Consider the following 22114-nt stretch of genomic DNA (forward strand, 5'->3'; position numbering starts at 1 on the left):
TCACATACACGTGCTTGTGCAAATGCACGTGCAAAATGGTCACACCTCCACCCCCCACCTGTGCACACGGGCTGCTGCGCGCTCACCTCGGCCAGTGCATCAGGTGGCAGCGCGCCCGGCGCGGTGTTCTGCTTCTTGAGGCGGCGCAGCAGCTCCAGGCGTTCCCGCTCACGCTCCACGGCGCGCTGGGCCTCACGCAGCCGCTCCAGGTCGTGCTGGTAGGCCTGGCGTTGGCGCTCCAGCTCGGCGCGCTCGTGCTCCAGCCGCTGGCGCAGTTGCCGCGCTTCGCCCTCGCGCTCCTGCAGCCTTGCGCCTGCGCGCTCCAGCTCCTGCCGCTGCCGCTCGCGCTCATGCTCCCAGCGCTGCTGCTCCTGCCGCAGTTGGCTCTGCAGCTTCTCCACGGCTGCACGTTCCTCCCGCTGCTTCTCGAAGTTGCGCTGCCGCTCCTGTTCCAGCAGCAGGTTCCCGCGCGTCGACTGCAGCCGGAACTGCTTCTCGCGCTCCTGGATGGCTGCCCGCTGCGTCTCCACAAAGCTGTCCTGGTGGGCGATGACCGCCTGCGGAAGGCCAGGGCCAGGCGGGTGAGAGCCGCACCCGTGTCCCAGCCTACTCGGAAAGGGCACGTGTGGCCGGCCCCACCCTGCCCCCGTACCTGCAGGCTCAGGAGCAGCTGGGACAGCGTCTGGATCCGCTGGACAAGCTGCGGGGAGGAGAGGGAGATTGACGCTAGCTCTCGGGCCTGAGGCCACACACGCGTGCACATGGCACCGGGAGGATGGAAAGTGGGTGCCTACCTCCGACTCCAGGACGGTGGGCAGACTGGGGTCAGACTCCGTGCCTGGCGCCTCCACCTGGGAAGAGGACACCCACCATCAAACCACAGAGAGCGGCTCAAAACCCATCCGACCAGACCCAAGCCTGCTTCTTCTTTTCTTCTTCTTTTTTTTTTGAGACGGAGTTTCACTCATGTTACCCAGGCTGGAGTACAATGGCGCGATCTCGGCTCACCGCAACCTCCGCCTCCTGGGTTCAGGCAATTCTCCTGCCTCAGCCTCCTGAGTAGCTGGGATTACAGGCACGCACCACCATGCCCAGCTAATTTTTTGTATTTTTAAGTAGAGACGGGGTTTCACCATGTTGACCAGGATGGTCTCGATCTCTTGACCTCGTGATCCACCCGCCTCGGCCTCCCAAAGTGCTGGGATTATAGGCTTGAGCCACCGCGCCCGGCCTCTTCTTTTCTTCTTTATTTTTTGAGACAGGGTCTTGCTGTAGAGTATAGTGGCCCCATCCTTCCACCTCGACCTCCTGAGCAGCTGGGAATACAGGTGTGTACCACTAGGATCAGCTATTTTTATTTAATTTATTATTATCATTTTTTAAAAGACTAGTTGTTATAATTCGATCAAGACAGTTGCAGGTGGGGAAAAAAAAATTGGAAAAATAAAAATAAAGACTGGTTGCCCAGGCTGGAGTGCAATGGCAATGGCAAGATCTCGGCTCACTGCAACCTCCACCTCCCTGGTTCAAGTGATTCTCCTGCCTCAGCCTCCCAATTAGCCTTACACCACCATGCATGGCTAATTTTGTATTTTTAGTAGAGACAGGGTTTCACCAAGTTGGTCAGGCTGGTCTGGAACTCCTGAACTCAGGTGATCACCTGCCTTGGCCTCCCAAAGTGCTAGGATTACACGCATAAGCCACCGCACCTGGCAGCCATTTAAAAAATATTTTTTCCACCAAGGTCATTTCAGAAGCACAGATCAGCAGCCATTTTTAATTTTAATTTTAGTTTTTTTGAAACAAAGTTTCACTCCGTTGCCCAGGATGGAGTTCAGTGGTGAAATCTCAGCTCACTGCAACTTCCACTTCCTGGGTTCAAGTGATCCTCCCACTTCAGTCTCCTGAGTAGCTGGGATTACAGGCATCTACCACCACGCCCAACTAACTTTTATATTTTTAGCAGAGACAGGGTTTCAACATGTTAGCCAGGCTGGTCCTGAACCCTTGGACTCAAGTGATCCCCCTGAGTTGGCCTCCTGAAGTGCTGGGATTACAGGCATGAGCCACTGCACCCAGCCAAAGGATCAGCTGTTTTAAAAATATTTTGTTGAAATGTGGTGTTGCCCAGGCTGGTCTCAAACTCCAGGCCTCAAGTGATCCTCCCAGGCCCAGGCATGGCGACCTTGCCTGTAATCTCATCTCTTTGGGAGGCCAAGGCAGGAGGACTGCCTGAGCCAGGAGTTGGAAACCAGCCTGGGCAACATAATAAGACCCCATTATTTACAAAAATTTAAAAAATTAGCCAGATGTGGGGGTGTGCACCTGTAGTCCCAGCTACTTGGGAGGCTGAGGTGGGAGGATCGCTTGAGCCTAGGAATTAGAGGCTGTGTGAGCTGTGATCACACCACTGCCCTCCAGCCTGGGTGACAGAGAGAGACCTTATCTCCCAAAACACTGGGATTATGGGTGTGAGGCACCGCACCCAGCCCCTGCTTATTATTGAAAATACATCCCTTTGTATGGGTAACATGAAGGACCCAGGACCAGGTTATGACTGGGGACACAGGCCCGGCAGTCATCTGACTTGTACAAATCTGGGTATTTGGAAAATGAGGGGCTGGGCCGCCTGGGAGGCAGAGTGGGCTTGGCTGTAAAGCCTAGGTGCCTGCCAGATCTGGCCACAGAGGCACGTCCAAGCCTCAGAGCTGACCAGAGGGAGCTAGCCTTAGCCTCGCACCTCTAACGTGGGCAAGGTTGAGTAGGCATCTGGCCATGTGATTCAATGGGAAGGGAACAGCTGGGGAGATCTGGCATCTGGTAGGCGCCCCGGCTGAAAGCTGGTGGTCCCTGTAGGGGGTTCCTCGCCTGTTGATGAAGCCACGGTGAGTGCCCTGAGCCTGTCCCCTCCTCAGCCTTCCTCCTGGGGACCTCTTGCTTTTCCCAGAAGGCTGCAGGAAGAAATCCCCTACCAGCAACTTAATCTGGGCTGAGATATTATTATTGAAATGGAACAGCGCTTATCAACGATGGTAAGACGGAAACTAGACAGCCCCAGCAGAAGCTGCTCACATGCATGAATCCTTATGGCGACTCGGACTGTGCCGAGCACACGGATATCCACGTACCGCCTGTGGTGATTCCTCGGAGCCCCCAGGAATGTCACTGTCACCAAGCTTCAAGTCCGGGCTGTTTGGGGGGCCTTGCCAGTCTCGGGGCCTGGGGTCGATGCTGCCGACTTTCTTCTTGAAACTGCCATCTGAGAGCCCCAAGTCAAGGGCGTGAGGATGCTGCCATCACATCGGGAGAGGGAACCTTCCCAGTCCACCCAAGCCCCTACCCAGGTAGGAAACCCAGGCTGGTCCCCGAATGGTGACATCTGCAGTACAGACACCTGCTGTAAAGGGGTGGGCTGGTCTGGGTACTGCTGTCACCACTCAACCAACAATGCCTGGAGGGGTTCAGAAGGTTCCAGGAAACCGGCTGGACACATGGGCTCACGCCTGCAATCCCAGCACTTTGGGAGGCCGGGGTGGGCAGATCACCTGAGGTCAGGATTTCGAGACCAGCCTGGCCAACGTGGCGAAACCCCATCTCTACTAAAAATACAAAAATTAGCTGGGCATGGTGGCGTGTGCTTGTAATCCCAACTACTTGGGAAGCTGAGGCAGGAGAATAGCTTGAACCCAGGAGGTGGAGGTTACACAGAGCAGAGATCAGAGATCAAGCCACTGCATTCCAGCCTGGGTGACAGAGTAAGACTCTGTCTCAAAAAAAAAAAAAAAAAAAGAAGGTTCCAAGAAACCCCATATAAGCGAATGTGCATCCTGAGGGGCACTCGAGGGCGGGAGGGGAGGCGGCCCTGCTCTTACTCTTGCTGGGGCTATTTGTGCAGTCGTAGCCTCCGAAGGTCTCGGCCCTCCTGGGCAGGCCTGTGGAGCTGCCCCCGTCTTCCGCCTGGCCGTTGGCGCTGCCTAGTCGCCTGCAGATCAGGTTCTGGATGCCCTCGACTGTGGAAAGAAGGGGGGACAGGAGGCACAGGTCGCCCTGTGGAAGTGTGCCAAGGGAATACGGAGTGCTGGGGCAGTGAGACCCGGGAGATGGAGGACTCACTGGAGTGGTGATCGCCTCCCCCCACTGTCTGCCATGGCATTTCGGCCCCACCATCCCTGTGCACACCCTTACTTCAGGTACGGACACCAGGACAGGCCAATCTGCGTCTAAGTGAGAGGACAAGGCCGTGGGGCAGCCATGGGGAGGGTGGGTACAGACTCCTCCCACCCCTTCTGCCAGGCCGCCCTGAGCCAGGGGCTGGTGAATGCTGGATGTGGCCCTGCCAAGGGCCAGCAGGACACACTCGGTGTATTACATGACAATGACTATACACTGATTGTATGACAATGGCCATTTGGGAGAGTGACTTTGCGGGGAAGCGCTGTCCACAGAAAGCCCTCTAGGACCAACAGGCTGTGGCCCAGCAAAGAGGTGGGGACAAGAACAACGGCTGTTGGAGCAGGTTGGAAGGATGTCAGTGGGGCTGGAGGGAGAAAGGCTGACCCCCAGTCTCTGCCTTATTCTGTGGAAAGGCTCTGGAAGGCAGGGGCTGTGTCTGCTTCCCTCACTGTTGAAAGAGCAGACTGGGGCCACCGGGCACTGTGGCTCACACCGGTAATCCCAGCACTTTGGGAGGCCCAAGGCAGGCGGATCACTTGAGGTCAGAAGTTCGAGACCAGCCTGGCCAACATGGCGAAACCCGTCTCTACTAAAAATACAAAAATGAGCCAGGCATGGTGGTGCATGCCTGTAATCCCAGCTACTTGGGAGGCTGAAGCATGAGAATCTGGAGCTCAGGAGGCAGAGATTGCAGTGAGCTGAGATTGCGCCACTACACTCTAGCTTGGGTGATAGAGGGAGACTCCATCTCAAAAAAAAAAGAAAAAAAGCTTGGTGTGATGGCTTACACCTATAATTCCAGCACTTCGGGAGGCCAGGGCGGGTGGATCACCGGAGGTCGGGAGTTCAAGACCAGCCTGAACAACATGGAGAAACCCCGTCTCTAGTAAAAATACAAAACTAGCCAGGTGTGGTAGAGCATGCCTATAATCCCAGCTACTGGGGACGCTGAGGCAGGAGAATTGCTTGAACCCTGGAGGTGGAAGTTGTAGTGAGCTGAGATCATGCCATTGCACTCTAGCTTGGGTGACAGAGCAAGACTCCATCTCAAAAAAAAAAAAAAGCAGACTGGGTACTGACCGCCTGCCCAAGTTGCCAGCCCAAGGGCCTGGCAGCTGTGCTGGAGCTGTGCATGGGGACCCACTGAGGGAGCATGCGTGAGTTTTTCTGGGGTATCACCAGGGACCCACCTCCCAGGAGGAAGAGGAGCCTCTGGTGGGTAGGGAACCAGGCTCAGTCAACTTCAGGTCCTCCCCGCAGCCAGACTTAGAGCCTCTGCACACAGGGAGCATTAAAGCGGTTGTATCTAAGGCCCTTCTGGCTCTAGCAGGTACCAGCGGGGGGTCAGCACCGCTCCTGGGCCCCCCCAGATAGAAGCCTGTCCTGGACAGGAGCCTGGCCTGGGGTCCCCTGAGGAGCCCACGCAGGTAGGACTGCACCCTTGAGGTGGGGGCAGCCGACTTACTCTCGCTCATGGCCGACTTGAGAATTAGCTCCCCCTGCAGGGTCTCGGATGGGTCCCCTCCTCGGAACAGGCCTTGGGGCTGGGGCAGGTCTTCCAGGCCGCTCATCTCGGCCATCTCCAGGTAGATCTGCTGCTTCTCTAGCAGGCTCTGTGCGATCAACTGGTCTTTCATGCTCAGCCGCTCTGCAAAGTGACAGTGGAGGTGACGTGACGGTCAGCCCGGTTGACCTTCCCTGGGATCATTGGCACCCCAGGGATGAGGACCCCTGCTGGCCCTGCCCCGAGGTAGGCTGCCCTGTGTCCTGCATTCCTGGGAGATGGGGGAGAGCATGGCTTTGTCCTCTGTTTTCCCCCTTGTTATAAAAATCAGGTTAGCTGTGGTGGCTCAGGCCTGTAATCCCAGCACTTAGGGAGGCAAAGGTAGGAGGGTTGCATGCAGGCAGGAGTTTGAGACCAGCCTGGGCAATATCATAAGACTCTGTCTCTACAAAGAAATAAAAAAAAATTAAATTAGCTGGGTGTGCTGATGCATGCCTGGGAGGTGAGGCAGGTGGGTTGCTTGAGCCTAGGAATTCAAGGCTGCAGTGATTGCACCACTTCACTCCAGCCTGGGCGACAAAGCAAAACCCTGTCTCTAAAAAAAAATAAAATAGGCTAGGTGCTCGCGCCTGTAATCCCAGCACTTTGGGAGGCCGAGGCGGGCAGATCACCTAAGGTCAGGAGTTCAAGATCAGCCTCACCAACATAGAGAAACCTGTCTCTACTGAAAATACAAAATTAACCGGGCATGGTGGTGCATGCCTGTAATCCCAGCTACTCAGAAGGCTGAGGCAGGAGAATTGCTTGAACCCAGGAGGCGGAGGTTGTGGTGGTGAGCCAAGATCGTGCCACTGCACTCCAGCCTGGGCAACAAGAGCAAAACTCTGTCTCCAAAAAAAAAAAAAAAAAACAAAATCAAACACAGTAGGGTGTGAGTGACAATTGCATCAGGCCCATTTATTAGTCTGGGACCAACTTAGAGCCTTAGAAAACTGAGTTTTCTTTCTTTCTTTTCTGAGATAGGATTGTAAAAATCAGGTTAGATGTGGTGGTTCAGGCCTATAATCTCAGCACTATAGAAGGCGAAGGTAGGAGGACAGCTCGAGGCCAGGAATTCGAGACCAGTCTGCGCAACAATATGAGATTCTGTGTCTATGAAGAAATTTAAAAACAGCCGGGTGTGGTGGTGCATGCCTGGGAGATGAAGCAGGTGGCAGCCTTGATCTCCCAGGCTCAAGGGATCCTCCCACCTCAGCCTCTCGAGTAGCTGGGACCATAGGAATGTGCTACCGTGACTGATTAATTCATTTTTTTTTTTTTTTTTTGTAGAGGCAGGGTTCTGCCACATTGCCCAGGCTGGTCTTGAACTCCTGGACTCAAGCAATCTACCTGCCTTAGCCTGCCCAAATGCTGGGATGACAGGCATGAGCCACTGTGCCTGGCAAAGACTGTTTTCTAATTAGGAAAGTTTTTCTTCAGGCCCGTGGGTCAAGGTTTTCACCACTTAACTCCTCTTATAAGCCTCTGGGGTTTTATCCTTTTTTTTCCCCCCGTTGGACTTATAAAGGGACTTATTTTATTAGACCTTCCTACTGGTGATTGCTAGTACATATGCACCACATTCAGCTAAATTGCTCAACGCTCCTACCAGGTCAGTAGTTTTTCAGTTGATACTACTGGGTTTTCCAGGCAAAAAAATCATGACATATGTGAAAATAACTTTACCACTCCCTTCCAATAATATCTTGCTTTTTTGTTTTTTGAGACAGAGTTTCACTCTTGTTGCCCAGGTTGGAGTGCAGTGGCACAATCTCAGCTCACTGTAACCTCTGCCTCCGGGTTCAAGTGATTCTCTTGCCTCAGCCTCCCGAGTAGCTGGGATTACAGGCATGTGCCACTACGCCCAGCTAATTTTTTTTGTATTTTCAGTAGAGACCGGGTTTCGCCACGTTGGTCAGGTTGGTCTGGAACTCCTGGCCTCAGGTGATCTGCCCACCTTGGCCTCCCAAAGTGCTGGGATTACAGGCGTGAGCCACTGTGCCCGGCCTCCAATAATATCTTATTCTTGTTTCTTTCCTTATCACCCTGACTGGAACCTTTAGGATGAAAATAATAATGGTGAGAGTGGGTGGCCTGACCCTTCTCCAGATTTTAACAGGAGTGTCCCTAGGGTAGGATGCCATCAGCTTTTGATAAGCATTTGAGATGGTTAAGATTATCTTGGTAAAGAGAATATCTTTCTATTTCTTCTTTTGTTCAGAGGCAGGGTCTCGCTCTGTTGCCCAGGCTGGTCTCCAACTCCTGGCCTCAAGTAATCCATCTGCCTCCACCTCCCAAAGTGCTGGGATTATAGGTATGAGTCACTGTGCCAGGCCACTTTCTGTTTTAGTATTACGCAATTTAAAAAATGAATAATACAGTGAAAGGGAAGAAGGGAACTTGCTGCAGGCCACAGGGTCCAGGAATTGTTCTTGAACACATGCTCACTGAACGTGGATGAACCTCGAGAACACCACACTGAGCAAGAGAAGCCAGACACAAAAGGCCGTGCAGTGTGTGACTCCATTTATATGGAGTGTCCAGGACGGGCCAATCCACAGACAGGAAGGAGATTCCTGTTGCCGGGGTTGGGGTAGGGGATGGGGAGTGACTGGTAAGGGAGATGGGGCTTCTTTTCTAGGGAGGTGGAATGTTCTAAAGTGAATGTGGTTCTGGCTGCACAACTGGAAATGCACTAAAATGCCACCGAATCAAACGAATGGGAGAGTGAGTGGCGTGGTGCGTGAATTACATCTCAATAACGTAATTAAACAAACAGGGAGGAGGAAGCTCTGGAAGGAGGTTGTGGGGGCCCTGTGCTATTCCTTCATATAGGACTGGGACACTCTGTCGAGCTCCTGCCTGCACGAGGATGGGCTGGTGACGGCATGTGTGGCTGCGTGGTCAGCTCTGGAAGGTGCTCAGGTCCCCTAAGCTCTACTCCGTCCCTTTTCCACATACCCCCAAAGGGCTAAGTGACCTCTGGAAATCACTATGTCATGGCACAACACCGTTCTAATGCTTCACAGAGCTGCAGGACACAGCACAGCCCGAGGGAAAACACCAGGTCACGTGGGGGGTTTTACACGGGTCACTTGGGGGGCAGTTTGCTCTCCATGGCCAGTCCGGATGGGGGACCCAGCGCTCACCACACAAGGGTTGTGCCCACAGCACTGTCTCCCCCTCACCTTGAAAGTCCCGGAGTCTTGTGGCTCGGGCCTCAACCACCTTCCTTTCCTCTTCCGCCAGGCTGAAGGGCCCCTCCTCTTCGTCAGGGCAGCTGCAGGGAGAGGGGATGGGTGGGTAACTGTGCTTCCCAGCCAGGCCGGCCTCCGGCACAGATGCTGGTTCTGCAGAACCAGCTGCTATGACTGTCTCTGACTTTGGGAGTAATTTAGCCTTTCTTTTTTTCCTCACTGTTGCCCAGGCTGGAGTGCAGTGGCACAATCTTGGATCACTGCAACCTCTGCCTTCTGGGTTTAAGCATTTCTCTGCCTCAGCCTCCCGAGTAGCTGAGACTACAGGTGCGTGCCACCACACCTGGCTATTTTTTTGTATTTTTAGTAGAGACAGGGTTCCACTATCTTGGTCAGGCTGGTCTTGAACTCCTGACCTCCTGATCCACCCACCTCAGCCTCCCAAAGTGCGGGGATTACAGGTGTGAGTCACTGCTCCTGGCCCTGATTTAGCTTGTTCATGGTGCAGGAGGACAATGAGGGGAAGAAAAAGAGCCACTGGCATTTGTCTGGCCCCAAAGCACCCAGGGCATAACCAGGAAGAGGTTTTACCTGCTTCCTGTGACTTGGAGGAAGAGTCCTGGGGACAACATGCTTGCAGGGGACCTGCGAGGTGTAGGTGGGAGGCTGCAAGCCCCACAGAGCTACAGCTACTGTGGATGGTGGGGAGGTGGTGGTGGTCTGAATCAGGCTACAGCACCAGGAAGCTTCCAGGCATCAAGAGAGGGCATTCTGGCCGGACATGGTGGCTCATGCCTATAATCACAACACTTTGGGAGGCCAAGGCAGAAAGATGGCTTGAGGCCGGGAGTTCAAGACCAGCCTGGGCAACAGAGTGAGGCCCCATCTCTACAAAAATAAAAAAATTAGCTGGGTGTGGTGGTATGTGCTTATAGTTCCAGCTACTTGGGAGACTGAGGGAGTAGGTTCATTTGAGCCCAGGAGTTTGGGGTTGCAGTAAGTTATGATTGTGCCAGTGCACCCCAGTCTGGGTGACAGAGCAAGAGTCTGACTCTAAAAAAAAAAAAAGCCGGGTGCAGTGGTTCACGCCTGTAATCCCAGCTACTCAGGAGGCTGAGGCAGGAGAACCTCTTTAACCTGGGAGGCAGAGGCTGCAGTGAGCCGAGATTGTGCCACTGCACTCCAGCCTGGGTGACAGAGCAAGGCTCTGTCTCAAAAACAAACAAACAAACAAACAAACAGGGAGGGGAAGCCAGCTGATCCTGGGCCCTGAGGGGTGCTGGGCCCAAGGAGGAAGGACAAGATGCCGAGACCTGCTCCAATATGTCTGGCCCAAGAATACAGACAGCCTGCCATGTCACGTGGGCCTGCTAATGGCCCACAAGAGCAGAAAGGCCCAGGTTAGAGCTGCCTTTCCGGGCCCGTTGGCCTCCACATCCAACAGATTGAGTCATCATTGAGTCATCAGAAAAAGCTGGAATGGCATCATGGGGCCCAAGCTGGGATGAGGGTGTTCAAGGTCACAGCTGATGGCCAACTGTCGAAGCCAAGGGTGGACTGGTCATCGGAAGGAACATGGGGTGGGGAGACCCTCCAGGCCCTCCTCACCTCTCCACGGCCCTTCGGATGTGGGCCATCCAGGCATTCCTGTCCTCTTTGGAGCTCGTGTAGATTTCATACATCTCCGGCCCTTGCAAGGAGGCGCTGATCAGAAACATCGCTTTTTCCTCATTGGCCACCTCCCTCACGATGAGCTTTTGTAACGAGATGACAGGTGGCTTCGAGTCCTGCATGGGTAGAGGGCATTGGGGAGGTCCCCCTTTACCCCACTGCACCCAAACAGCAGCGAGGTCATGGGCCTGGTGAGGGGAACTAACGGGGTGGGTGGGGTCATGCTCCTTGTTTCTTTTTAAACAATTCAAAGCAGATATATATTGTCCTCTGGGGAAAAAAAGACATTATTACAATAAAATCCTAGAATCCTTTTTTTTTAACTTTTTTGGAGGCCAGGTCTTGCTCTGTCACCCAGGCTGTGGCGCAGTGGTGCAATCATGGCTCACTGCAGCCTTGACCACCTGGGCTCAAGCGATCCTCCCACCTCAGCCTCCTTAGTAGCTGGAATTACAGGCGTGTGCCGCCATGCCCAGCTAATTTTTGTATTTTTTTGTAGAGAAGGGATCTCACTATGTTTCCCAGGCTGGTCTTGAACTCTTGGGCTCAAATGATCCTCCCACCTTGGCCTCCCAAAGTGCTGAGATTACAGGCATGAGCCATCTTGCCTCTTAGCATCCAGATAATATGTCAATTTCATCAGCTGAAAATTTTTTTCTAAAGTAATCAGTGGCCCGGGTGCGGTGTTGCATACCTGTAATCCCAGCACTTTGGGAGGCTGAGGCGGGCGGATCACAAGGTCAAGAGATCGAGACCATCTTGGCCAACATCTCTACTAAAAATATAAAAATTAGCTGTGTGTGGTGGCGGGGACCTGTAATCCCAGTTACTCGGGAGGCTGAGGCAGGAGAATCGCTTGAACCCAGGCGGTAGAGATTGCAGAGATCAAGCCTCTGCACTCCAACCAGGTGACAGAGCAAGACTCAGTCTCAAAAAAAAAAAAAAAGTAATCAGCACTACATATACATACTACAAAGCTCAAAAGATTAGTGTAACAGTATGTAGTATATAACAACAAATAAACTCATCTCTGTCTTGTGCCTCAGGCTAGCCAGAGCCAAGGGTATTTCTAGTCTGTCACGCATCCTTCAAGAGACAATGCTTCCATAGACCAGCAAAATGCACATTTTAACTGTACTGTGTTCCCCACAGATTCATACGAGGTCCTGACCCCTAGTACCTCAGCATGTGGCTGTCTTTGGAGATGAGGCCTCATTTAAAGAGGTAAATAAGGTTCGGGTGTGGTGGCTCACACCTGTAATCCCAGCACTTTGGGAGGCCAAGGTGGGTGGATCACCTGAGGTCAGGAGTTTGAGACCAGCCTGGCGAACATGGTGAAACCCCATCTCTACTAAAAATACACAAATTAGCTGGATGTAGTGGTGGGTACGTGTAATCCTAGCTACATGGGAGGCTGAGGCAGGAGAATCACTTGAACTCGGGAGGTGGAGGGTGCAGTGAGTTGAGATTGTGCCACTGCACTCCAGCCTGGGTGACAGAGCGAGACTCTGTCTCAAAAAAAAAAGAGATGATTATGGTGAAATGAGGTCATGGGTGGGACCTAACCCAATCTGACTGGCATCCTTCTAATAGGAGGACATTAGCACAGAGACAGACACAGAGGAATGGCCAGGTGAGGCGGACACAAGGAGCAGACAGCTGTCTACAAGCCAAGGGGCCTCAGAAGAAACCAACCCTGCTGACACCTTGATCTTGGATTTCAGCCTATAGGAATGTAAGACAATACACTTCTGTGGTCTAAACCACCCGGTACTTTGTTTACAGCAGCCGCAGTAAACAAACACACTGGTTAAGAACACACCAGCAGCTGAGTGTGGTGGCTCACACCTATAATCCTGGCACTTTGGGAGGCCAAGGCAGGAGGATCACTTGAGGTTAGGAGTTGGAGACCAGCCTGACCAACATGGTGAAACCCTGTCTCTACTAAAAATGCAAAAAATTAGCTAGGCATGGTGGCGGGCGTCTGTAATCCCAGCTACATGGGCCTGGGTAACCCAAAGGTGTACCTCCCATGGACAGTTTCAGCCAACCCCCCCCGAGGTCCCAGGGCCCTTTTCTTTTTTTTGAGACAGAGTCTCACTCTGTTGCCCAGGCTGGAGAAGAGTGGTGTGATCTCGGCTCACCACAATCTCCGCCTCCTGGGTTCAAATGATTCTCCTGCCTTAGCCTCCTGAGTAGCTGGGACTACAACGTGGGCCACCATGCCCAGCTAATTTTTGTACTTTTAGTAGAGACTGGGTTTCAACAGGTTGGCCAGGCTGGTCTCGAACTCCTGACCTCAAGTGATCTGCTTGCCTTGGCCTCCCAAAGTGTTGTGATTACAGGCATAAGCCACTGCACCCAGCCAACCATTCGTCTGAAGAGGGGATACATACCACAGAAGCAAAGACGTATTTCTGATCTTTTTCTTGTAGGAGCAAAAGCACGTCGGTCAGCAGGACAGCCAGGACATCTGGGGAAACAGCATGGAAGGAGGCCAGGAGGTCTTTCTGGGCACCCCGGCAGACGCCGCCTCCCAGGAAGGTATAAGCAGTTTGATGTTTCCACCTGGGCTAAGAAGTTTCCTTTCTGCCTTGCCTCCCACCCGCCATCACCTTTCTAGTTCTCAACCTTCTGCACCAATGAGCAGCCGGAGCCTCCTCTAAGACCCTTCCATGTCCAGAGCTCAAGCAGTTCTCTTTGCTGTAACAACACACCTGCTGGGTCTGACCTTTGAGTGTCTGATATGGTTTGGCTGTGTCCCCACCCACATCTCCTCTTGAGTTTCCACGTGCTGTGAGAAGGACCCAGTGGGAGGTAATTGTACCATGGGGGCAAGTCTTTTCCGTGCTGTTCTCGTGAGAGTGAATGAGTCTCACGAGATGTGACAGTTTTATAAGGGGTATTTTTCCCTGCACAAGCTCCCTCTCTTTTTGCCAGCTGTCATCCATGTAAGATGTGGATTTCAAGGGCAACACCACTTTTGGGGAACTGCTTCCAACACCCCTGTCTAAGTCAGAAGCACTTTTGCTAATTTGCTTGCACTACAGCCTGCTGGCTTCCTTAAAGCATCAGTTGGGCTTCTAACTCATTTTTCTGTTTGCTTGTTTCTCTCTTTCAGCCCCAGTGAGTGAAGCCCTAGGACACTAGGGGCAAGGTCTTGTCCCGTTGGGTATATTCTTACCATCCAACTCGGTGCCTGGTGGGCAGAAGGCACTAAATCTATCTGCAAAATACACTCCTACTCAAATGACCAGTGGGCAAATGCTGTCATTTGGCCACCTCAATGACTCCCTCAGGCTCTTTAAAGATGCTGATGTGAATAGATAGCTTGGGATGTCTCTAGAGGCTCCAAAAATGAACAGGAAACCCAGGGATAAATCCTGAGCACTCTGGTCTGAACTGCAACATGGATCTTGAAAGCAGGGCTCGGACCACACCCTGGGCAGCGAGTGGGATGCTTGGGGACAATGATCAGCAGTCCTGGGGGTATTCTCTATCCACATGGGGGCCTGTCAGTGGCTTGGCCCATGGCAGGCAGGCTGGCCCATGACTGTCCAGATGAGCAGCTGAGTGTGTTTGGAATTCTGGGCCCAAACCTGGGGTGTCATGATGCCAACACCCTGGGTTTCCATCTGAAAGTCAGTGACTCGGTGTGCCCTCCTGGTTTGTACTGTACCCTTCCAAAGACCAGAGGAGGAGGAATGGTGATACAGCCACCTCGTGTTACGCTACACACCAGCTGCCTTGCTCATCCTGACTCAGCTCATAACCTCCCTTCAGCCATGAAGTAGCCAGACCTCAGTGGCTGTGTGTCAGCTGACACCCATCAAACCAACATGGTGACTGCCGATGCAAGAGGGCACCCACTGATCCAAGATGACGCCACTGCTCCCAAGACCATGCCACCAGTCCAAGATGGCACCCACTAATCAAAGATGGTGCTATCACTCCCAAGACCATCTCACTGATCCGAGATGGCACCCACCAATCAAAATGGTGCCCACTGATCCAAGAGGGAGCCTACTGATCTAAGATGATGCCACCATTCCAAGATGGCACCCACTGATCCAAGATGGTGCCATCACTCCCAAGACCATGACACCAATCTAAGATGACATCCACCAACTGAAATGGTGCCCACTGATCCAAGATGGTACTACCATTCCCAAGACTGTGCCACCAATCCAAGATGGCACCCATCAATCCAAGAGGATGCTCACCAATCCAAGAGAATGCCCACCACTCAAAGAAGATAGCCACCACTCCAAGATGTTGCCACCACTAAAGATGGAGCTACTAATCCAGTATGGCACCCACCAATCCAAGATGATGCCCGCTGATCCAAGATGGCACCCACCATTCTAAGAGGGCACCCACAACTCCCAAGATGCTGCCACCACTAGAGATGAAGCTAGTAATCCAAAATAGCATCCACCAATCCAAGATGATGGCCACTGATCCAAGACGGCACCCACCATTGTAAAAGGGTGCCCAAAACTCCCAAGATGGTGCTACCAAGCCAACATAGCACCCACCCATCCAATATGGTGCCACCAATCCAACATGACACCCACCAATACAAAATGGCAACCAAAATGGTACCCACAGATACAGGATAGTGCCACCAATCAGGAGAGTACCCACCAATCCAAGATGGCGACCACTTATCCAAGATGGCACCCACTAGAGGTGGCCAGGGGCAGGCCTTTACCTTTCAAGCGCCCTGATGTGGTCTTCCAGCACAGCATGCCCTCCAGGTGCAGCTGCCGCTGAAGCATGTCTTCCTTGCGGAAGGTGAGCCCGTTCTTGAGTTTGCCGGAGGACTTCAGGTCCATCTTCCCTGCGATCTCCCTGAGGCGCTGGCCCTTCTCACACTCGCTGACTTTGGTGTCCACTTGTGAGATGATATCTTTGATGAGGTTCAGAGCCTGGGTCAGGTCTTCATAGTCCTCAGTGCCAGCTGCCACACACAGCAGAGTTAGCGTCTCTCCTTTCCACTTTCACGAACACAACAGAAGTGGACACACTCGCTACATATGGGCATGTGGGATCTAGGAGTTGTGTTCTCCAAGGCCACCATTCAGAAGACCCTCAAGATCACCTTCCCAACTGTGAAATCCCGAGATGCAAATGGTTCTCCAAAACAAGTGCAATTCCCCAGAGTTCATTTTTTTTTTTTTTTTTTTTGAGATGGAGTCTTACTCTGTGGCTCAGGCTGGAGTACAATGTCATGATCTTGGCTCACAGCAACCTCTGTCTCCCAGGTTTAAGCAATTCTCCTGCCTCAGTCTCCCAAGTAGCTGGGATTACAGGCACCCACCTGTAAAGAAGAGCCAGACGTGGTGGCTTATGCCTGTAGTCTCAGCACTTTGGGAGGCCGAGGTGGGCGGATTGTGAGTTCAGGAGTTTGAGACCAGCCTGGCCAACAGGGTGAAACCCTGTCTCTACTAAAAATACAAAAGTTAGCCAGGCGTGGTGGCATGTGCCTGTAATCCCAGTTGCTCAGAAGGCTGACGCATGAGAATAGCTTGAACCTGAGAGGTGGAGGTTGCAGTGAGCCAAGATCGCACCACTGCACTCCACCCGGGGCAACAAGAGCGAAACGCCATCTCAAAAAAAAAAAAAAAAAGACAAAGGAAAAAAAAGAAACTCCAGCACCCAGCAAAGTGGATTCCAAAGGGAATGTATCCAGTCTGCTGCTAAAACAGGGAACGAGTGCAGGGAGAGGGCCCCAGGCTGTAGCAGCACGGGTGGGCGGGACAGTGGGGAGGAGGCCTACCTTCCGTGTTCTGGACGATGCGCTCCACCAGCACTGGGTATTTGGTTATGCGCTGCGTAACCAGGAGAATGCACTCCTGCACACCAAGCCGCCGCACGATGGAGAAGTTGCCAATTTTCTAGGAAACGGAAAGCAAGACCCTGTATTAACACCTCGTCTCCTGCCCAATTAGTCAACAATTGGCTGCCAAGGCTGAAGGCACCTTCCTTTTTCTGCTCACCAGGACCTTTCCTTTGCTGCTTTGGAGGAGAAAGACACGAAATACCTAAAGCAGGGATCACCTGCTGTATACACAAAGGCCACAAAAGGCCAGGTGTGGTGATCCACCCACTTTGGCCTCCCCAGAAGTGCTGGGATCCCAAGCGTGAGCCACCACGCCCGTCCTGGGTGCTTTCTGATGCTCACCTCTGGCTGAGAACCAAAAGTGGTCACCTGTCGCTCACTCTCGGGAGCATGGCACATTTTCTGCTTGTTTGCTCCCGCTGCTCTTACATGCATTTTAGGGATGCCAGCACTTGCAAGGAGCCACTTGAGAGGACCAGAGCCGCTGTGGGATTTGCAAGAGTCCATGGACGGAGGTTTCTTTGGAATCCCCCTCCCGCCTTCGAGGAACTGCGGCTCCAAAACGATTCTCTCCCGTTCCCACCTACCTATAATGCAATGAAGTTTAAACGCATGTCACTCCTGACTTTGGACCCCTGGGTGTAGAATGCCACTGCAGAACCAAGTCCTGGCCAGGTCACAGGTGATGCAGCTTTTGTGGAATCAGCGGTGTTAGGGCCTCTAAAGAGGTCAACGTTGATAGAACCGACTTCCTGTAGTCCAAGTGTGGTTTCTTTTTTTTTTTTTAGTTGGCGTCTCGCTCTGTTGCCCAGGCTGGAGTGCAATGGTGCAGTCTCGGCTCACTGCAACCTCCGCCTCCCAGGTTCAAGTAATTCTCCTGCCTCAGCCTCCCAAATAGCTGGGATTACAGGTGCCTGCCACCACACCCGGCTAATTTTTATACTTTTAGTAGAGACAGGGTTTCACCATGTTGGCCAGGCTGGTCTCGAACTCCTGACCTCGTGATCCACCCACCTCGGCCTCCCAAAGTGCTGGGATTATGGGCGTGAGCCACCGCGCCCAGCCCCAAGTGTGATTTGTAGGGTGCTGGAGGTGGGGGGTCTCCCTTGACTTGGCTGACCCCAGTTGGGCTCTGTGCACCTACCCACTCTCACCCAAAGGAGGCAGGAAGATTATTCTACATGCCCCAGGGGCAAACAGGGACCAACTAGGGGACAGAGGTTTGGAATAACCTTCCTTAAGACAGCTGGCATCCCCATGGCAAAACAGGCTGGCCCTGGAGGGCCAGTTCCTGTGGCAGCCCCTTCAAACAAATCCTTTGTGACATTCAAACAGTCTGAAAAGTCATGGTTAGCAGGTCCCATGCTGAGGGCTGCAGGGGCCTCTCAGGGGCCACTGTGGCATGGCAAGGCAAAAAGTCTAGATATGCTTTCTTTGATTGATTTTGTTAATATGTACACATATATGTGTGTGTGTATATATACATATATGTGTATATATATATATGTATATGTATATATAAAATAGAGATGGGGTCTTGCTATGTTGCCCAGGCTGGTCTTAAACTCCTGATCTCAAGTGATTTTCCCTCCTTAGCTGCTGGAGTAGCTGGGGATACAGGTGTGCACCATCATGCCTGGCTAACTTTTAAATTTTTTGAAGAGACAGGATCTTGCTATGTGGCCCAGGCTGGTCTCCAACTCCTGGCCTCAAGCGATCCTCCCACCTTGGCCTCTCGAAGTGCTGGAATTACAGGCGTGAGACTCTGCATCTGGCCTGCTTTGGTTCACATCTCAGGTTTCTTTTGTTTGTTTGAGACGGAGTCTCGCAATGTCACGCAGGCTGTAGTGTAATGGCATGATCTTGGCTCACTGCAACTTCCACCTCCTGGGTTCAAGCAATTCTCCTGCCTCAGCCTCCCGAGTAGCTACAGGCATGTGCCATCACACTCAGCTAATTTTTGTATTTTTAGTAGAGGTGGGGTTTCACCGTGTTAGCCAGGATGGTCTCTCACTCCTAACCTCGTGATCTGCCCACCTTGGCCTCCCAAAGTGCTAGCATTACTGCGCCCAGCCGATATCTCAGGATTCTACCTAAGATTTCACTGATGTGTTCTGAATGGGGTTGTGGTTAAAACCAAAACCAAACCTTAAAAATCACGGCTACGTAACAGGTGCCTTATACCTCCCAATTCCCAAGACTCTACAATTCTGTGGGAAAAACCCACAGTGAAGAATATAAGTTTTTGATTTAAAAAAAACTGTGTTTTTACCTTAATCAAGTTTTGAAATTTCTTGTTTTGCTGAAGCAGCAACTTATAATGACTGACAGCTTCATTGTGGCCACTACAAAACACCCCGTACTTTTCTTTCATTCTCTCGCCATTTTCACCTGAAAACTGATAGACAAAAGAAAGGAAATCTTACTCAGTCAAACACAAAAACTGCCAAAGGATATTTTCATCAAATTCGTCTGACTCCGCTAAAATAAATATTAGATTTATTTGCGTTCCATTTTCTTTCTTTCTTTTGAGATTGAGTTTCGCTCTTGTTGCCCAGGTTGGAGTGCAATGGTGTGATCTCCGCTCACCACAACCTCCGCCTCCTGGGTTCAAGCAGTTCTCTTGCCTCAGCCTCTGGAGTAGCTGGGATTACAGGCATGTGCCACCACACCCGGCTTATTTTTATATTTTTAGTAGAGACGGGGTTTCTCCATGTTGGTCAGGCTGGTCTCAAAGTCCCGACCTCAGGTGATCCACCCACCTTGGCCTCCCAAAGTGTGGGATTACAGGCATGAGACACTGCACCTGGCCCTTTCCTTCTTTTTTTATTTTAGAGACAGTGTCTTGCTCTGTGGCTCAGGCTGGAGTGCAATGGCATGATCTCGGCTCACTGCAACCTCCGCCTCCCAGGTTCAAGCGATTCTCCTGCCACAGCCTCCCGAGTAGCTGGGATTACAGGTGCAGCCACCATGCCTGGCTAATTTAAATTTTTTTCTTTTAATAGAGACAGTGTTTCACCACGTTGGCCAGGCTGGCCTTGAGTGATCCATCCACCTCAGCCTCCCAAAGCGCTGGGATTACAGGTGTGAGCCACAGTGCCTAGCTGCAATTCCATTTTCTAGTATGTCCTCAAACAGAGAAATACTTCAGTTGGGGGTGTCTAATCTCAAGGTGTAATAAAGAAATTGAAAAAAACCTTCTGCTTCAGGCTTTGCTGCATTACAGATGCTATTAAAACTTCCTGAGAGCCAAGAAAAAAAAAATAAATTTCAGCCAAAGGACGTTAGAAACATAGAAAGCAGGCTAGCATGGTGGCTCACACATGTAATCCCAGCACTTTGGGAGGATGAGGCAAGCGGATCACCTGAGGTCAGGAGTTGGAGACCAGCCTGGCCAACATGGTGAAACCCCAACTCTACTAAAAACACAAAAAAATTAGCCAGGTGTAGTTGCACGTGCCTGCAATCCCAGCTGCTTGGGAGGATGAGGCATGAGAATCGCTCAAACCTGGGAGGTGGAGGATAGTGAGCCAACATCACGCCACTGCACTCCAGCCTGGGTGACAGAGCAAGATTCCATCTTAAAAAAAGAAAGAAACATAAAAAGCAAAAGGAGGAGTGTTTTTCTAATTAGTTGACCCACGAGGCCTCGAACAAACAGTTTGAGGTCACATGAGGGGCACAGCTCCCCTGGGTAAATCTTGGCATAGGGTGATCATTTGGGGTTAATATCACTATCACGGATGGTGCTGGTCCACAGGTATGCTTTTTTCTTTCCCCCAGTGAGATGGTGTCTTGCTGTGTCGCCCAGGCTGGAGGGCAGTGGGATGATCATGCCTCACTGTAGCTGAGCTCAATTGATCCTCCCACCTTAGCCTCCTGAGAAGCTGGGACTAAGCTGTACACCATGGCTGGCTCTTTTTTTTTTTTTTTTTTCGAGACAGAATCTTGCTGTGTCTTCCAGGCTGGAGTGCAGTGGCACAATCTTGGCTCACTGCAATCTCGTTTTCCCGGGTTCAGGAAAACTGAACTGAACCTGCCTCAGCCTCCCGAGTAGCTGAGATTACAGGTGCCTGCTACCGCACCCAGCTAATTTTTATTTTTTAGTAGAGACAAGGGGTTTTTATCATACTGGCCAGGTTGGTCTTGAACTCCTGACCTCAGGTGATCTGCCTGCCTCGGCCTCCCAAAGTGCTGGGATTATAGGTATGAGCCATCATGCCCGACCACAGCTGGCTAAATTTTCATGTTTTGTAGATATAGGGTCTTGCTATGTTGCCCAGGCTGGCCTGGAACTCCTAGGCTCAAGCAATTCACCTGTTTGGCCTCCCAAAGTGCTGGGATTACAGGTGTGAGCCACTGCACTCAGCCAATAGGTATGTTTTGAATGGTTGAAAGCATCAGTGATTTGAACCAAAAAGCAAAACCAACCAACGAAACAAGAGCACTGAAGAAAGTAACACTGAATGGTGTTCAGCCAGCCAGGGACACTGGCTATTTGGGCCCCTGTGTTTCTAGAATATGAACTGCAGGCATCGCTTGTAAGGGGCTCAGAACTGTACATCCTCAGGAAGCAGGCACTTGACAAACAGGAGCCACCCTCATTTTATTATTGAAAAGAACAGGCTAGCACAATGGCTCATACCTGTGATTCCTGCACTTTGGGAGGCTGAGGCGGGAGGACTGCTTGAGGCCAGGAATTTGAGACCAGCCTGGGCAACAAAGCAAGACCCCATCTCTGCAAAAAATAAAAGAATTAGCCAGGCATAGTGTTCCCTGGAGTCCCAGCCACTTGGGAGGCTGAGGCAGGAGGATCACTTGAGCCCAGGCGTTCGAGACTAGCCTGGGCCGTATAGTGAGACCCCATCTCTACAAAAAATGAAAAAGTAGCCTGGCATGGTGGTGCATACCTGTAGCCCCAGCTACTTGGGAGGCTGAGGTAAGAGGATCACCTAAGCCTGGGAGGTTGAGGTTGCATTGAGCTGTGACTGTGCCACTGCACTCTGGCCTGGGCAACACAGCAAGACCCTATCTCAGAAAAAAAGAAGAAAGGAACAGAGTCACACCTGTAGTCCCAGCACTTTGGAAAGCTGCAGCGGGCAGATCGCATGAGGTCAGGAGTTTGAAACCAGCCTGGCCAACATGGTGAAACCCAGTCTCTACTAAAAACTATAAAAATTAGCTGGATGTGGTGGCAAGCGCCTGTAATTCCAACTACTCCAGGGAGGCAGGAGAATCACTTGAACCCAAGAGGTAGAAGTTGCGGTGAGCAGAGATCACGACAGTGCACTCCAGCCTGGGCAACAGAGGGAAACTCCATCTCAAAAAAAAAAAAGAAAGGAACAGAGACAGGGCATAGGCTGTGAAGACTGTTCAGGTGAACATGGCTGCACTCACCTGCTGAACCAGGAGGTCACCGATTTTCTGGATGACGTAATTCCGGTCACTGCCCTCCTCCAGGGACTCCTGGCGGCGCCCCTTGAGCCGAGCGAGAAAGTGGCCGTGTAGCTCCAGCAGGTCGTCAGCGCATGGGAAGAGGTGGCTGATGGCCTTGCTGCTGAACTGCAGCTCCTCCTGCAGGGCCCTGGAGTACACCTTCAGCATGATCTTGAGCGTCCGCACATGGTGCACCTCCGTCTGCATCAGCTCTGCAGGGACATGGATGGCAGGACTTACCCTCGCTGG

The 22114-nt window shown here is 52.0% G+C and overlaps 1 protein-coding gene and 1 long non-coding RNA gene across 9 annotated transcripts in view; one reads left to right on the plus strand and one right to left on the minus strand.

Annotated features, from left to right (window-relative positions):
* Positions 1 to 22114, minus strand: part of ARHGEF18 (Rho/Rac guanine nucleotide exchange factor 18) — a 118343-nt gene that overhangs the window by 5080 nt on the left and 91149 nt on the right. For all 8 annotated transcript variants that reach the window (XM_032252042.1, XM_032252043.1, XM_032252041.1 and 5 more), the window contains 13 exons: positions 21827 to 22077; positions 18702 to 18827; positions 16367 to 16484; positions 15299 to 15547; positions 12981 to 13057; positions 10522 to 10700; positions 8905 to 8996; positions 5639 to 5821; positions 3873 to 4010; positions 3129 to 3259; positions 795 to 851; positions 653 to 700; positions 87 to 557 (listed from right to left, as the gene is read on the minus strand). In XM_032252042.1, the coding sequence (XP_032107933.1) occupies positions 87 to 557; positions 653 to 700; positions 795 to 851; positions 3129 to 3259; positions 3873 to 4010; positions 5639 to 5821; positions 8905 to 8996; positions 10522 to 10700; positions 12981 to 13057; positions 15299 to 15547; positions 16367 to 16484; positions 18702 to 18827; positions 21827 to 22077 (2120 nt within the window). The remainder of the gene's footprint in view (positions 1 to 86; positions 558 to 652; positions 701 to 794; positions 852 to 3128; positions 3260 to 3872; positions 4011 to 5638; positions 5822 to 8904; positions 8997 to 10521; positions 10701 to 12980; positions 13058 to 15298; positions 15548 to 16366; positions 16485 to 18701; positions 18828 to 21826; positions 22078 to 22114) is intronic.
* On the plus strand, positions 13638 to 14941 carry LOC116532674. Its single transcript, XR_004260932.1, has 2 exons — positions 13638 to 14662; positions 14738 to 14941. It is a non-coding gene; the product is annotated as an uncharacterized LOC116532674 (long non-coding RNA).

The sequence above is a fragment of the Sapajus apella genome, unplaced genomic scaffold (genome assembly GCF_009761245.1).
Source record: "Sapajus apella isolate SASKATOON/1434 unplaced genomic scaffold, GSC_monkey_1.0 scaffold77, whole genome shotgun sequence".
Classification (NCBI taxonomy): Eukaryota; Metazoa; Chordata; class Mammalia; order Primates; family Cebidae; genus Sapajus; species Sapajus apella.